At 43.7% G+C, this 17,989-nt stretch overlaps 1 protein-coding gene across 6 annotated transcripts in view; it reads right to left on the bottom strand.

Moving 5' to 3' along the window:
• Positions 1 to 17,989, bottom strand: part of DPF3 (double PHD fingers 3) — a 210,887-nt gene that overhangs the window by 127,201 nt on the left and 65,697 nt on the right. Inside the window, exon 1 of one of the 6 annotated variants that reach the window (XM_084629916.1) lies at positions 10,297 to 10,316. The exons of 4 other annotated variants lie outside the window; for them this stretch is intronic. In XM_084629916.1, coding sequence (XP_084486042.1) covers positions 10,297 to 10,301 — 5 coding nt within the window. In that variant the 5' untranslated portion in view covers positions 10,302 to 10,316. Of the gene's footprint in view, positions 1 to 8,663; positions 8,683 to 10,296; positions 10,317 to 17,989 lie in introns of those variants that run through there. One more of the 6 variants, XM_084629917.1, reaches the window with a different exon arrangement.

Genomic DNA, 17,989 nt, shown 5'->3' on the forward strand with positions numbered 1-17,989 from the left:
ATCAGATTGCAAAGCAGTATAGAGATGTAGGAAAAATAATAAATTTGTGTTTTAGAAATGCCTGAAGGTCCCATCAGAGTCAGGGCCTCATTGTGCCAGGTTCCGTACATTGTGCCTGGCAGAGGAGATGGGGAGAAGGGAAGGCATCAGAAAGTTGATTACAGCTTACTGATTCTGTGCCAGCCCAGCCCATGTATTAGAGCAGCCAGGGAGCTACTCTAATTTATACCATTGGCATAAGAACCTAAGGAACCTTATGCCAGTGGAAGATCAGTGTAACGTGCACCCACATACCCCGGCACGTACCCATCCCCAGTATCCCCCGTATACGTTTTTGCCAGGGGACAGCTCCCCTTGTGAAGGGGAACTCTGCCAGCCATCAATGGAGAGAATCCATCGGTGCTACCTGAGAGGTGCTAGAGGGCTGGATCATACCAGAGAATCTGGCCCCACAGACTAAGCACACTAGTCATTGTTCTGAATTTTTTTTTCTTTTTTTACATTCACAGGTTATATTTTAATCCAGTCTGAAATTTCAGCTGTCTCATGTAAATAAACCAGCTGCAGAAGGATAGTTACAAACGGAGGCATAGCAAAAAATGTAGCAGATTTGTTTAGTCCCACCACTGCTGTCAGGAAGGCGTATGTATCCCAGCAGCATCTCCATTTAAAAGAAAGGAACATCAGGCTATGATGCAAGCTCATGCTTCTGGGAGTACCTTATTCAGCACCAAAGCGTTAACAAGGAGTAATGGTCTCAAGTTGCAGTGCGGGAGGTTTAGGTTGGATTTTAGGAAAAACTTTTTCACTAGGAGAGTGGTGAAGCACTGGAATGTGTTACCTAGGGAGGTGGTGGAATCTCCTTCCTTTGAGGTTTTTAAGGTCAGGCTTGACAAAGCCCTGGCTGGGATGATTTAGCTGGGAATTGGTCCTGCTTTGAGCAGGGGGTTGGACTAGATGACCTCCTGAGGTCCCTTCCAACCCTGATATTCTATGATTCTATGAACATTCAATTTCGTTAGCTAGGCACTGCTGTTTCCTACATGTGAGGTATGACTTTCAGTGGTCAGGCGAGTTAGTTCAGAAGGTGAATTTCTTTGCAATATTCAGGGACGCTGGGCTTTGAACAGCAGTAATTTATCCACATTGCCCCTTCCTCCCTCCATCCATTCCCATTGGGAGTCAGGGTAGGCGCTAGTCTCCGCACCACAAAACAGGGTACCTGGGATGTTTCCAGAGACAGGCATTGTGTATAATCTTTACAGGTCTATTAGACTTAGCAAAGTGACCAATTAGGTTAAGCTCAGAGGCAGGTTCCTTGAAAGTATCTCTCTCTCAGGCCAGAGATCCTGTTTTAAAGAGGTGCCGTACCATCCAATTAAACTAACAACAGGTGGACAAGATAATTAGCTACAAAAGGGGTCTATGTTAAGACAGCAACCAGAATTCAGATTGGTGCTAATCTCCTCAGAAGGTCCTGTGCTCTCTCTTCAATTGCTAAAGATGTGAACTAGTGAAACCTTCAGCACCAAAAAAGGATGATCAGTGACTGGCATCCAAGAGATTTTTTTTTAAAAAGGGGGACTTAACATTTCAAACGGCAGGGGTTTGGGAGCATTAGAAATCTCCTTAGCTCTGAGGAACTTAATCTGATCACAAATTTAGGGCCAGCTTCAGTAAAAAGCAAAGTCTTTCCATCCATAGAATTCCCATACTGGGCTCTTCTTTTCCATCTGGACAGTTTGGAATGGTAGGAATTTGGACCAGTAAGAAGTATGATCTGCTGGTCTGACCTGTCTGGAAGGCAGCAGACTTGAGTTCTAATTCTGGCTCTGACCCAGACTCCCTCAGAGGCTTGGGCATGGCAGTTAATCTATTTTTGTCTCAGTTCCCCTATCTGCAGTGCGGGGGCAATACTACTGGCCTGCTTCACTGGTGTGGATTAGTGATGATTATAAGCCGTCTTTGAAGATACAAGCTGTGATTCATGGTGAGTGAAAATTATTGGCCTGTGATATACAGGAGATCAGCCTAGACCCTTGGTCTTAAACTCTATGAAAGTTATTTACATGGTTGTAAAATGCCACTCAGTCAGAATGTTAGAAATTTTGCACAGATGTAAATAACTCTGCTGGCTGCAAAACAGTGCAGATTTTTCTATTGGGCTTCCCCATCATACAAAATTGTAATTATACTAAAATTTCAGGTGCTTCCCCCAGCACAAGACTTTGAATGAATTGGATCAAAGGACCTGATTTTCCACTGCGTTGCCTCTTTTGTAGTCATTTTGAAACAATTCTTATACAGTACAGTTTTATACCCATTTTTCACAGGTGAAAGTGATCACACAAGAAGCAAGGCAATGGAGCGTCAGGCCAATACTGTACAACCAACGCCAAGTGTGGGAGCAACTAGTGCTTTGTAACCTGAGCCATTCTGTCCCCCCACTGACTACTCTGCAGTGAAAACACCAGCAACACAATGTGATCCTTGCAATCAAATAATATATTATACAGATACAGAATAAATCCGCAGAAACTTAATAATTAGAATTTACTTTGCATCTAAGGTTAGCCTTGGAAAAGGCAAAAAATTCAACCACAAACAAAAATATTTTTAAAACAGTCCACTAATTTTGAATAGCTATAATTTTCAGTTTAATTGCCATGGTACAGCATAATTAATACAACAAACATACATCACGAAACAATAAAACCTATTCCATTCAGCTATTAGTACCCCAACAACAAATACTTGTGGTTGAAAATTAAATTTTCTACTCTCTCAAAATCATACTTAGATTCAAAAATAAAGGTTATGCCTCTTTTATTTATTAAATCTTTTTATCACAAAGGGACACTCTGTTACTGATGTAACTCCAAAGACTTGAGTGAATTACACCAGAAATGCATTTGACTTGTACTAAACCTATTAGTGAAATAAGGCAGAAGAACATTGTGAGGGGGATTTGGAATCAAATTTCCCTCTCTCCACCACAGTGATTTTATCTACAGCAGAAGTCCAACAGATGCATTTTCCCCTACCACAGCATTCTACTCTGTTCCATAAAATAGAATCATAGATATTAGAGATGGAAGAGACATATTGAGACCCCATGCTGGTACAGGACTGTTCCCACCAGGAAGAGAAATGAGGTGTATTAAAAGTGCACTCTGGAGAATTCAGAGTTCTAGTATAGGATCTTCTGCTCATGGGGTGCATTCGGGATTTGAACCCAGAGCACATTTCAGGTGGGCACAGGAATCTTTTGCACATAAACAATGATTAAATTCTGAGGTTCTCTAAGCACATTAAAAGCACCTGTATATGTATGTCGCTAGGTATATGGAATGCATTCAGTGGGAGCTAGCTGGCACAAGTGAAGAATACATACATACACCACACAACACTTACATCAATTACAGTTAAAAAAAATTCAATTGATGTAGATTCTCTAGCCCCATTTTACAGATGAGGACACTGAGGCATAGAGATACCAGATGATTCACCCAAGACCGTGCAAGAAATAAGTTGCTGAGCTAGGAAGAGAAATGGGTTCTGATGACTTCCAGTCCTGTGCTTCTTCCTCAGTTCAGACTCCTCTCCTTCCAAGAAACTTACAAGGGCACATTCCATGACAGAAAACCAGTTCAGGATTTTATTTGCTATATTCCAAAACCCACTGCTCATGGTCACTGAAATGTAGTTCAGGTTCTTTTACACCAAAATCAGTTGACAGAATAAGGGAGCAGCAGACCAGTTTGCCACAATTATGCTGACCTCACTAACATAGCTCGGAGAGTGATAATCAAAGATAAAACCTAAACTTGTGCCCAGCTGACCTGGGTTCTGAGTCTCTCCTTCTATCAGTTCCATTGGTAATGGCAAGGAGACATGGATCTGAATGTTGCATAATCTGGGCCAAGAAAAGAGCAGCATCTAGCTGAAGGAAAAGAATCAAGGGACTCAACTGTCAAAGCAAGGAGAAAAGGAGTACTTGTGGCACCTTAGAGACTAACCAATTTATTTGAGCATAAGCTTTTGTGAGCTACAGCTCACTTCATCGGAAGCTTATGCTCAAATAAATTGGTTAGTCTCTAAGGTGCCACAAGTACTCCTTTTCTTTTTGCGAATACAGACTAACACAGCTGTTACTCTGAAAGCAAGGAGAGGTTACAGAAAAATAGGGGAGAAAGGATAACCCATACCCCTCAAGTGATGGCTAGCCTTTAACACATGGCCTCTGCTCCGTCAGTATTTCTTCCTGGACACGGTATCTCAGGAATTTATGCTTTCCAATAATTACCTTTCAGAGGCCTTCAACTTATCTTGCAAGAGGAATTCGCTAGTAACCTAACCTGCATTGCTCATGCTATTGCCTTCCACCCCCTCTAACCTTTCATCTCATCTCTCAAGGCAGAAGCAGAGGCTCTTCCCAGACTTGCAGTGCTGGCTCAGCAAGGGTTGGTGAAGTTGATAAAAAGAAGAGTTTTAGTGCTATAAAAATATTGATGAGTTTGAGGGCACAAGCAGTAAAGTGTTGCCAGAGGGCTAAAATACCTCGTGAAGTGGTATTATATTACTCAGAGCTGAAGGATGAACAGGGTATTGCACAATCAAAGGAGCCATTTTAATCTGAGGGCAAGTTTTATTATTTTACTTCTATTGTTCTCTGACCCAGTCAATGTGTGTTTTATTAACCCTTGTTGGACCCTCTACCCAGGCTCTCTGCTGCTCTCTTACCATCCCCCATCCTTCTCTGTCTCTTTCCCTCCATGTAATCAATTTCCCTGTCTGTCCTTTCAGATTCTAATTCACCATCAGTCACTGGAGCAGTAGCATCAGGTACGTGATTTTCCGAAGCTCTTCCAGTCAGAGCTTGTTCTGGGGCTGCCTCAGACAATCTAGCAAATACACATCCGTTCCCGTCCCACTCCCACCTGTGCCATGCCCCTTTGCTTCCCACTCTCTAGGGATGGGCTCCAGCACACTGTGTGCATGTGTATTCTTCTTGGCTTGTGCCAGCTGCTTCCCACCACCCATTCTGGGGATGGGGGAAGTGTTTTCTTCTGAGTCTGCCCTGCTGCCTACTCTGGGCACGATGAGATATTGCCTCAAATGATCAGGAATCATAAAACACAACTTATCAAAAAGCTAAGGGAAAAAAAGGAGAAAGAAGAGAGAAGGTGTTGCGCTACATAGCAGCCTGCCACCAGCTCACAAATGCACAGTAAGGCCAAATTGAAACAATGGATCAAAACCTGAGCACAGTATAGCCATCCTGAGTGGACCATAGCCACCTTTGACAGATACCTAAGGGTTACTCCTCTCAGCCTCAGCAAGTAAGAGCTTGGCTGTTGCTAAGCTATGTGTCTGCTCCCTGACACATCAGCTTGTCTGCCATGCCAGCAAACTCCCCAGGACTCTGCCAGTGCACACCCAGCCTTGCAGGTAACAACCAGTGAACCCCAATTGCAAAGTTCCACAGAAATCTCTCTCTGCAGCATCTAGGCTGTCTCACTGGGCACTCACCAAAGTTAAGTCACTGCCTCCAAAGAGACCATACATCAGCCTGCTAGGTTAGCTGAGGACTCACTCTCCACTTTAATACACAGCACAGAGATGGTTTTGTAATAAGACAAGAATAAATTTATTAACAAAGAAGAGAGATTTAAGTGATAAAAGATAAGAATGACAGGTTACAAATAAAACAAAACAAGCCTCCTAGTAACAAAAATTTAATTTCATCAAGTTACAATCTTTGTCTAAGCAGGTTTCTCACTTATGGTCAGTTTCCAGCCACGGGCAGTGGGTGAACCCCTGGCTTGGGGAGGCTAGCTCCAGGCCCACCCCTTCCACCCAAGGCCCCGCCCCTTCACGCCCACCGGAGCCCAGCCCCCACAGTGGGTGCTGGCCCCTGCCCAGTACCCCCAGCACTCCTCCCCCTGTAGCTGCTGGCCGCTGGCCCAGGCTAGCGGCCCCAGCCCCACCTTCACCCCCAGCACGCCGGTCCACACCGCCTGGCCCGACCCCCGGCCAGCATGCCCCAGCCTCCCTGGGCCACACCGCCTGGCCCAACCCCCGGCCAGCATGCCCCAACCCCCCTGGGCAGTGCCTGACCCCCAGCCAGCTGGACTCCCCACCCCTGAAGGCACCCCCCGGCCGAGCTGCCAGCCCGAGCACTGGGCGGGTCGGCAGGCAGCTCGGCAAGAGTGCCTCCAGCCCCAGGCAGACAGCGAGGCCAGAGTGGCCCCAGCCCCCACACTGGGCCGGCAGAGCGGCCCCAGCCCCAGCGCTGGACAAGCAGCGTGGCCCCAGCACCGGGAAGACGTGCGGTGTGGCGCAGCATGGCCCCCAGCCTGCCCGCCCCAAGGAACAGCATGCAGGATGGGGCTTGGGGTTGGAGCATGGGCGGGGGGATGTCAGGCTGTTTGGGCAGGCAACTCCTTCCCGTGCCTACGATACCCATCGCCCATGTTTCCAGCTATTCTTGCCTCCAAAGCTAAGAGGATCCACCTTTCATGAACTGAAAAAGTGCTGCTCGCCCCCGCCCCCTACATGATGGATGACTCAAATATCTCTTTGCCCCACTTACATTACTCCAAAGTTCACTGTCTTTATTTCAGAACCAGGAACACTTTGTGGGGATGTAGATACCATCCCTCATCGAGATCATGAAGCAGTCATTTCCCCTATTTGTAGTTTGATGACTTTACATTTAAATGTACTTTTCATTGTCCTTTGCAATCAAGCTGGTCAGACAAGTAAATACATATTCCTTTGTCTAGGGCAGGCTGGGCTTTATTGCCTACCAAAACACATTGTAAGAACATATTTCCAGCATGCGTTTATACTCTTTGTACACACCTGTACCTACATCACGAATTATTTTCGGGACCAGCGTGTGACCAGTTAGCATAAGATACTTTACACAACAACATCTTTTAGATACACATCATGACAACAGTGTGTTTGGGGCTATGAGTGTGTCATGCCAGATGTGAGTTGTGGTATGGCGTGCCCTCTGCCAGTTGGCACTGAGGGCCTCCCAGGGGCACAGGTCTCTCTCTCTTCTTTATCCTTTGGCAACACTTGCTTGCTATGCCACTAAAAACTCTTACTGAAGTGACCTGACACTGGGCCAACCTTTGCCCTCTGTGCATGTGCTATGGCCTGGTTGTATCACTTTGAGGAAACAGCACTTTTGTTATTTTCAGTTATGTAACAACGTTTGAACACTCAGTAGTGCTGGAACGAGGGATGCTGCTGCACCCCCTGGCTTGAAGTAGTAATAACAAACACCAAATACACGGTTTCCATCAGCAGTACCCCCACTATGCAATTGTTCCAGCTCCCCTGAGCACACGCACTCCTTGAGAGACTCACACTTCCATTGGAACAGGACTGTGCCACAAGAAAGTCAGCTGGGAGAGTGGGGAGAAGAGAGCGGCTCTTCCCACATTACACTCCAGTAGGTGTGCAATCCCACGGGTGCTTTGCCACGGTCTGGATTTATGTTCAGAATTAACATATTTCAAAGCACAAAGGTCTCTCTTCTGAAAAAGGAGGAGGAAGAGGAGAAAAAACACATTCCAAGCATTTTCTTCATAACGATTTATATAGGTGCATATAATGTTTTGCACACAGATATAAAGACAAGGGGCCAAATTCTCCATTGCCCTGCATCTTGCAGTCATTTACATCAGCGCAAAGTGGGCTTAAAGCACTACCAAATTAGTGTGGGAATGTTTCACGCTCTCTTTGCACTGGCGTCAGTGACAACATGGTGAAAGGAAAGGGAGAATCAGGCCCAAGCTTCCCATGCTCAAGCTATTCGAGATCAAGACCTCAACCCCAAATGGCTGAATACAATAGGCGTGATTCTCCACTGCCATGCATCTTGTGTAGCCACTTACAACACAAAGTGAGAGCAAAGTCCAGATAAAATGCAACCACTCTAATTTGGCAGTGTTTTACCCCCCTTTGCAAATCTGTATGTGAGCATACCTGGTACAAGGCAGTGAAGAATCAGGACCAATGGAAGGGGAGAGTAGGTAACAGAAGGAGAACATCAGTAAGTACACAAAAAGAAAAGGAGTACTTGTGGCACCTTAGAGACTAACCAATTTAGTGGAGTATTGTACACAGTAAATACTCCATGGTGTAAACTCCACTGACTTTACTGGAGTTTCCGAGGGATGAATATTGCCCACTGTATTTATATAAGGATGTCAGGAATCTCCAAACAGGAAAGAACCGTTTGACCTCTAAGTCTGCCCCATATAAAGTAGCTTTAATCCTCTTACTTAGTCTCTTTGTATCCTCTCTCTTAGGCTCACATACATAGTGTTACTAGGGAGCAACGGTGAGCGCACGCACCAGAACAAGCCCACAGCATTTCACACTGCACTGTTCATAGTTCCCACACACCTCCTGGGGGGTGGTGTGGTGTTCTGTCCCATCCAGTGGCACCAAGACCACTGGGGGGGGAGGGAAGACAGAGAGAGAGAGAGAGAGAAAGACTAATGAGTTTGCTCTACAGCCTTAGCTAACAGCCAGCTGGCCTTTAGCTCATGTGGTAGAGGCTCATGCACTAAGCTCCAGAGGTCCCAGGTTCAGTCCCACCTGCTAACATCCAGGGTCTGTTGGTGTTACAATAGTACCTCTAGGAACCTTATGAGATGACGTGTGGCCCCAGCTGGAGTAGAAACCATGGTGCATGGCTGTCTCGATGTCATCAGTCTGATGCACTGTATGTTCATGCTCAGCACCAAGAAATTCTGGATTCATGCCACCACTAACTGTCAGGTTGAGAGCATAAAAGATAGAAGTTATTTTGTGGATTCAACCTCCAACTCCCTTAGCAGTCAGAGTTATGATGGCTGGAGGCAATTCCAGTTCCAATACATGGAAACTTTTCCATTGGGAATGGAATCATTGGGGGGGAATTATCATGGCTTAATTTTAGGCCTGATCCTGAAAGCTGCTGAAGTCTCAAACCTCACATTATCTTCAGTGAGCATGGTAGGTACACAGCACCTCTCAGGATCAGACTCCTTGGCTGGAGGAGTCATAAACAGATGGCGGATCACTTCTCCATACCGTCAGACAAACACACACTAGTCCCACCCTGAATCATTCTCTGAATAAGCAGAGTGACTAGCTGAAAGAGCACCATGTGACCTGATGAAGCATAGAATGTTTTCCAGGAAGCCAGAAAATTTATATAATCTCAGATGGGCAAAATCTATTATATAAACCGGTAACAACTTGTAGCACTTTGCAGGATAACATGTGGTTCTGGTAGTGCCTGCAGGTTTGATCAGAACTCCTCTCATTCTGGATTTACAAACAAGAATGCTATGCAAATAAACAAGGGCATCTGGGATCCCTCTTTATTCTTCCAAATTGCCACGGGGAAGGGTAGAAAGAGGAAAACTCCCCTCTATGTTGGCTGTCAGAACGAGGACCGGCTCTAGGCACCAGCAAAGCAAGCATGTGCTTGGGGCTGCACAATTCCAGGGGCGGCGTCATTCTGGCCACCCTTTTCTTTTTTTTTGCTTGGGCAGTTGTGCTCTTGGAGCAGCAAAAAACCTAAAGCTGGCCCTGGTCAGAAAGAGTGGAAGAAAGAAGAAATGCCATTTTCAAAGAGCCACAAAACAATCATGGCCTAATGATCTGACATTGCCTGGAGATGTTTGCACATAGCTTACCATCAATATGTGATCGTGTGCTGCAACAGCAAGAAAAAAGCAACAAAGACATCACAACACAGTGTCAGGACACGGCACAATGGTGGTTTTGTGGCTCCCCCTGTGAATCCATTCAATAACAAAATGTCTCCGTGAGTTTAAGACAGTATATATTACATATGTATCACACATATCAAATACTTTTTTTAAGGTTGCTATCTCTGAGGTTTTTGCATTGACTGTTTTACTTTAGATGAGTTGCGGGAACTTTGATTTAGTTTTTATAGCGGAGGATGTCTGTGTTTATTTTATATTATGTATTTTTAGATACTATGGCTGGAGAATATTCTTTTTGTGGGCAGTGTGAATAACTGGAGGGAACCTCTTCTTGATTCCTGTTACACTTTTTGAGGGAAAGATTTAATCAAAACAGAATATTGTAGTTATGGTCCTTTCTTTCTAATGCTCCTACTTTTGGTCTAAAAAGGCAAAATGTAAAAAGTGTCACTTACAGAACATACTAAGGGAAGAAGCCTCCAGTTCCTAGGCAGCTACTGTACAGTTATGTCCTCAGTCCACCCTCACAAGAAATTCTATGTCCCACCTCATTCCACCCTTCAGAGCTCATCCATCAGACTCCTCAGCTTCATCCGTCAGTTGATGAGGCTTCTCAATTTGTGTGATGCATCCAAAAGTGGAGAAACAGCTGGAAACATTGGCAGCAGCTGTCAGGCACCTGTGGCAAAATTCCTAGAGGATTTAAGGTGGCATGCTGTGTGTGTGATTATAATTCTCTATAGGCTGGCAGATTTTAAACTTCTTAATGCATAAAGATGGAGACATTTTCAAATCTTTCTGCTTCAGGGTTTTTGTATGGACTGTTTGTTGGTTTGTGCTTTTTGTGGATCTGGGATGCACAGAGTGCAGCTTGATAGAATATTAGAGGGGAACCCCATGGAATGCAAAAAGAGGGCTCACCCTAAGTTACTTCTTTTTAAAATGTCATTCTATCTGGGAGAATGACAGTGGAAATAGTGCCATATTACTGTAAACATCTGCTCCCTTCAGATTAATATGCACTTTGTACGATAGTCTGTTCTGCAAAACCAAAAGTTACTTTAGAAAAAGTTACTGATGATTGTCATATAAATTCTGATTCCAGAAACATCATGCAGAAAGAAGAGGTAGGAAGCAGGAAAAAAAAATCAACTTAATTTTTAGACACACAATTAAGTTTGCACTAACTGGAAGGTTAAAATAAAAAATGCTCTAACTGGACCTGGATTCGAGGCCTGCATCTCAACTATAGAGGCCTGATTCTCCACTGCCTTGCACCTCATGTAATCGTCACCACCCGTGAACGCTGGATGTAAGAGGCTACCATTCTGATTTATGGTAGCACCTTCCACTCAGTTTACACAGGTGTTAATGACTGCACAAGGTGCAAGGGCACGATTGTGGAAGACTGAGGCCATATTTGCAGTAGAAGAGTTTTTCTAGAGTACAGAGAATACAGAGTACACTATTCGTTTCCTAACACCAGGTTTAAAACCACATTATATTGAGGGGTTTGTTCAAAGGGCAAGTTAATAGGGCAGCTGAAGTTTTAAAGTGGACCACTGAGAAAGTTGTTCCTTGCAGCTCCCCTGTGGCAGAACCACTTTGGGAAGGAGGCGTGTGAGTGGAGGCAGGTGAAAAGAGAAAAAATTAGATTCAGGGGCCCATCAGTGTGTGAGGGAGACTGAGAAGCTGATTGCCTGCAGTAACAGGTGACGAGACATGATGACGCAGGAGGTCTCTGCCCATCCTGTGTTCCTACGTTCTTAACTCTGGGCCCTAGTTCAAAATGGCTCCCCTACCCATTACTAAGTGAACTGTTGTAGTCAGGTAAATCTAATCCAGGGAGACTTCAGGACAAGTCAAAACTTAGATATGCTCCATACAGAAAGGAGGGTTGTACCCAGAGAAGGTAAGGAGGTACCAATAGAAGTTCTTGTCAGTAACTGTCAGTCTTATTCCAATAAAATTCTGCTAAACTTGTCAAGTGTTTCTGTGCCTGTGTATTCCTCCCAACTCACCCCTCTGTACAGAGTGCAACATAAAGCTGTCATGGATCAGGTCTCAAAACTCTAGAATGGGCCTCCCCATCCCTCTGGATCCACACCTCTAGAATAGGCCAACCCAACTCCCCAGATCCAAATGTGCCTCCAGGGAAGAGGGCTCAAAATCCAGATATAAATCCTAATTGCCCCAAATTCTGGAGAAATAGGATGTAGCATTTAGATTCAACCCATTACAGACAGGCCTATCTCTAGTTTTAACTAGAAAAATCAGAGAATCAGAAATGTAGGGCTGGAAGGAACCTTGAGAGGCCATCCTCCTGCACTGAGGCAGGATCAAGTATAGCTAGAGCATCCCTGACAGATGTTTATCTAACGTGTTCTTAGACATTTCCAATGATGGGGATTCACTTAGATACTCCAGGGGCTGGTGCTCTACAAATATCCACAGTACTGATAACAAAAAACATTCAAAAATTATGAGTCAGGCTCCCAAAAACAATGAGATTTTTTTAAAAAAAAAATCTGCATTTCTTATTATTTGTCTTCTGGTTTCTAAGCCTTTAGGTTACACTCAGTTCCCATTTTCAAGGTTTTCTCCACAATCAGGAGAGCTAGGAACTTTTTTAAAAATGAAAGCTGAGACTCTCATGAAGTCTCTGGATTCCAAGAGCTGGGGGCTCTCAGAAAAATCACAAGCACTGGCAAGACTGTATCCATCAGACAGAATAAATATGGCATCCCACAATGTGGTTACTAAAAAGTCATTTTCTCTCAATAAAAGTGCTTTTTGCCATTGCACTCTGAACAGAGACCATACAAAAAGTTGACCATATTGAGTGTACGCAGTATTGTTGTAGCGGTGTTAGTCCCAGGATATTAGAGAGAGAAGGTGGGTGAGGTGATATCTTTTATTGGACCAACTTATGTTGGTCAGAAAGAGAAGCTTTCAAGCTTACACAGAGCTCTTCTTCAGGTCTGTGAAACATACTAAGAGTGTCATAGATAAACAAAAGGTGGGACAGGTAGTTACATATTTCAAGGGACCATTCAAGGTGAAGTTGCAAATTAACATCTCTGAAGTCACAGGAGAGAACACAAGGGGAAGGGGTAGACAGGCAGCTGGTGGGGGTTAATAGTGGGTTATAGATTGTTGTAATAAACCATAAATCTGGTGTCTTTATTCAGTCCATCATTTTTAGTGTCTAGCAAACTTATGAATTTAAACTCGCAGGTTTGTGTTTTGAAAGAGAGTTGTGCAGGTTTCCTTTGAGCATGAGAACTGATAGGTCAGATATAGAGTGATCACTTTGTGACTAGTGTTCACCCACAGGTGATACAGTGATTTTGTCTTTTATCATTTTCCTGTGTGAATTCATTAGAGAGCATAGTGACTGTCTGGTTTCACCCACATTGTTAAGGATTTCACAGTCAACAACTAACATCATATCCACCACAATCTCTCCACCACCGGGAGGACAGCTATACAGTCCCTGAAATCTAACCACCAGATAGAAGTCTAACCAGCAGACAAAGGGAGCACTATCCTCGTCCTCCACTGTGATGACTACATTAACAAGGCCAACCAACAACTCTCCGACACCACCTCCTATAAAGAACTTGGGAATTTAAAGATATCATCAAATCCTTTCCCAAATAACTCCACAAGAAACTCTACAAACTTATTCCCCAAGGACCCACCCCATGGACCTTCTACACACTTCCCAAGATACACAAACACAGAAACCTAGGCAGATCCATCATATCTGGCCACGACACTCTTACTGAAGAAATATCAGAACTCATAGAAACCATCATCAAACCACTCACCACACAAAGAGACAGCTTCTTCTTGGACACAACCAACATCCTCCACAAACTCTACAACATTAACAACCTTCCTCAGAACACCATCCTTACCACCATGGATGCCACTTCCCTATACACCAACATCCCTCACAATGATGGCATAGCTGCCTGCTTCAGATATTTACAAGACAATGGACAGCCCTCAGATATCCACCCCAAACACTGCCAAACTCATCCATTTTATCCTCACCTATAACAACTTTACATTCAATAACAAACACTTTGTCCAAACCACAGGTACAGCCAGAGGGAGCAGGATGGCTCCCCAATATGCCAACCTCTTCATGGGCCGCCTTGAAGAAGAATTTCTAGACAAATGCAACATGAAACCAACAATATATCTAACTGAGATACATCAATGATATTTTCATCCTCTGGACAGATGACAAAACTCCCTCATAGATTTCCACCACAACTCCAACAACCACCACCCATCCATTAGACTCTCTCTAGAATACTCACAAACTAGCATCAACTTCCTGGATACCATAATCAGCTTCAATATTGGAACCCTACAGACAACTATATAGAAGAAACCCCAGATCACCATACCTAGCTTCATAGATCCAAGAGCCACCCAAACACACCGAGAAATCTGCTATCTACAGCTAGGCACTCAGATACCACAGAATATGCACAGAGGAGAAAGTCTGGGATATACACCTTAACACACTCAAAATTGCCTTCATCAAACAAGCACACTTCACCAGAGAAGTAGATCTCATCATGGAATGAGCCAACCAAGAGAGAGAACCTGCTTTGATACAGAAATATCACACACCCCTAGTTATTGTCACCTACCACCCCACACTGGAACCCATATGGGGTATGATCGAACAACTACAACCAATACTCGATGGGGACTCCATCCTGAAAGAAATCTTTCCTGAACCCCCTCCCTTTGGCCTTCAAACAACCTCCCAACCTCTCCAAGCTCATCATCAGAAGCAAGCTCCCAACAGACTAGAACGCACCAACTCAAAAGGTGGCACCAGACCCTGCCAGAACAACAGATGCAAAACCTGCAGACATATCGCCACTGATACAATGATCAACATTCCCCAAAACATACCTTTCAAGATCCATAGGTCCTACACATACCTATCACAACATGTAGTGCACTTCATCTAGTGCACTAAATGCCCCAAATAACAACTATGTGGGTGAAACCAGACGATCACTACAGTCTCAAATGAACTCACACAGGAAAATTATAAAAGACAAAATCACCATATCACCTGTGGGTGAACACTTTTCACAAAGCCACTACTCTATGTCTGACCTATCCATCCCCATCATCAAAGGAAACCTGCACAACACTTTCAAAAGATGAGCCTGGGAGCTTAAATTCATAACATTGCTAGACAAAAAATCATGGACTGAATAGAGACACTGGATTTATGGTTTATTACAACAATCTATAACCCACTAACAACCCCACAAGCAGCTGCCTTTCCTGCCCCCTCCCTTGCTCCCCTATGACTGCAGGGATGTTAATGGGCCATTTCACCATGAGTAGTCCCTTGAAATGTGTGTTGACTACTTATGCTAAACAATCTGTTCCAACTTGTATTTAGCTGTGACACTCTGAGTACACTTCCCAGACCTGAAGAAAAGTTCTGTGTAAGCTCTAAAGCTTGTTTCTCTCTCCAACAGAAGTTGGTCCAATAAAAGATACTACCTCACCCACCTTGTCTCTCATACTGAGTTTAGTGAGATCTGGGAGTGTTGCCCCAGGGGTGAAGGCTTCCCTTATCAAACAAACTCTGAATATAGCCCATTGCAGCTTGTCAAGCAAAATCTGTTCAGGAGGAGCCTGAAATTATTGGGTCAATTGACTTAAGTGGAATTGCTTCTGATTTACATCACTGTGAGAGGAGAATCAGGCCCATTGTGTTCTGCTCTTCCCTTAGCCCTGCCAGCAGAAGAATGTATGAAGAGACATTGTCAAGATAAAAAATTATCTTGATTGAAAGAGCCAATTTAGGTTATTGAACCAGAATGAATTTCATAAATCTAGTATTTCTCATCATTTAGCCTGTTTGTTTACCTTTTTACCTTACTTTGAAGCTTGGCTGTTCTGTTGCACTCTGTGCACTTAATTCAGTCCTGAGTGGGATACATCAGCTTCTACCAAGATGACCCAGGGCTGGGGACCCCAGATAAGAGAAACTCTGCCTGGAAGGGGTTGCAGCGGCACCCAGAACAGCCCTGAAAGTTGGTTGCACTGACTGGGAAAGAGCCATGGCCAGAGCATCCTTGAAATTCACTGATTCAGCACATCCCATGGAAAGCCCCCCCACCAGCTATGAAGCCTAGATTAGAACTAAAAATTGGAATCCCTGCAGGAACAAAAATTAATCCTAAATTTAGGACACACATACAGACTCGATTTGACTCCTCTCTTCCCTGAAATCTCAGGGAAGCAGGTGGGATCTGAAAACATCAGAAGAGTGACCAACCATTGTAACAGTAACTCTAGTTTAACCAAATTTATCCTTGGTATAAATCCACGGAATGCAACCAAGTGACACCAAAGATTAATTTGGTCTTATTTTTCTGCCACTATAGAACATGGAGAGCATTATATTAATAATGAAGAAATAAATAAAATAATGATCATAGTGTGTTCTTTGTTAGGCAAGGCTCTTCATGTGGAGTGACCCAGGGCAAATTCTCAGATTTAATCCCTCTTCTTCCACAAACATGCAGCTGATTCCTGCTTTACTCCCAGTTTAAAATCTTTGATCAATGTTAGGGGTATGAAAGGAGTCCCTGATCTAAGCTGAGATAATGGAGAGAGATGGCATTTGGCTCTTTGAGGTAGAAGTGGACAAAAAGCAAAAAAAAAAAAAAAAGACAGCTGGAGTCATGAGCATTAGTGGATTTCAGGCACAAGAGAGTGTGGTGTAAGGGCCAGCAAAGACACAATGAGAGACTGTAGCCAGTTTGTTCCATCTCCTTCAAGGTGTCATTTGAGTCAATGGGAATGATTGCAGCAGATGTCAAGACACACAAGGATCATTTATTTGGCTTTTAAAAATACATTGAGAATAAAGGAAATACTAAAAAAGTGAGCCAATTGCCTGGGTCATGATGCGTGGGAATGAATAAAAAAAGGTGAGTGCCATCTGGTAATAATCTGTGGTATGTAAATAGGCTTAAGCCAGGGGAAGGAATTTTTCTGGATCTGGTCCAATGGTGTCAGCCATTTGCAAGGTCTGACTGAGATTAACCTGTGGTTTTCCACGGTCAGAGCACAAAGGGGAAAATACAATAAGTACAGCAGTTGTACTGAAGATCCTAGTGCTGTTCAAACATACCTAATGCGGTCAGAACCAGCCTGTGACCACACCTGGCAATGTTCCTTAGCTCTGGAAATATCCCCAGTGAGGAATTGGCTGGCTTGCTTCTCTCCTTCTCTCTCAGGATGCAGGCATTGAATTCAAGAGACATCATCTGTTTCTAAAGCACTATCTCTAAGTCACCATTCCTTTGGAAAGCAAACCAAAAAATTGAATTTTACTGAAAGACCATTTGGGCCACATTCATCACTCCTTATACATCTACATCACACACTATAACTCCCTGAACACTATGAGCATACACCAGGGATGATAAGCTTGGCCATTTAATGCTTGCAGTTTACCAAATTGTACATCTGTTTGGTTTCTTTATTTCTGAGACATAATTCCACAAATTATTATTATGAAAGAGATTAATTTAAGAAGGCCTCGTCATGTTGCAAGGACACACTGAAAAGTCTGCTTGCATGCCCTTCATTCCCTGCCCCATACACATAATTTCAGAGTTGCAAATTGTCTTCCTATAAGTGTGCAAAAACATTTCTTCGGGTTATAGTCTTCACACCAAATGTCCGGTCCTGTGGAGAACAATTATGCAATGATAGGGAGCAGGATAGTCTTCACCATCTTTAACTTCTAGGATTCATGGTAGACTTGTGGTTTAGAGAGGAGATTCAAGGGAAGAGCATGTGTGTTGGCCTTCTGCTTAGGGCTGGAGGGAGGTCAGGGGGAAAGGGAAAATTGATAAAATTCCTTGTCCACTATTTAAGTCAGTGGAGTTGTGTTCAAATATACCAGTGTTGAATGTGGCCCAATATACATGTTATAACATATATTCTGAATATCTGGAACTTTCTGCAGTAAAACAATGGATTTCAAAAGTGTAATAGCGTTTATTTCCTTTAAAAAAAAAAATCAACATTCCAAAGGGAGTCTGAAGTCCTGAAAAAAAGCCTACAATTGTCCTCTGATGAGCCAGTCAGGAACTATCTCCATAGGCTACCTGATGAACTCAAAGGCAAAAAATATTTTTCACTGACATCAGCATAACTAATCTAGATGC

This window comes from Lepidochelys olivacea (genome assembly GCF_965140295.1).
Source record: "Lepidochelys olivacea isolate rLepOli2 genome assembly, chromosome: 6".
NCBI lineage: Eukaryota > Metazoa > Chordata > Testudines > Cheloniidae > Lepidochelys > Lepidochelys olivacea.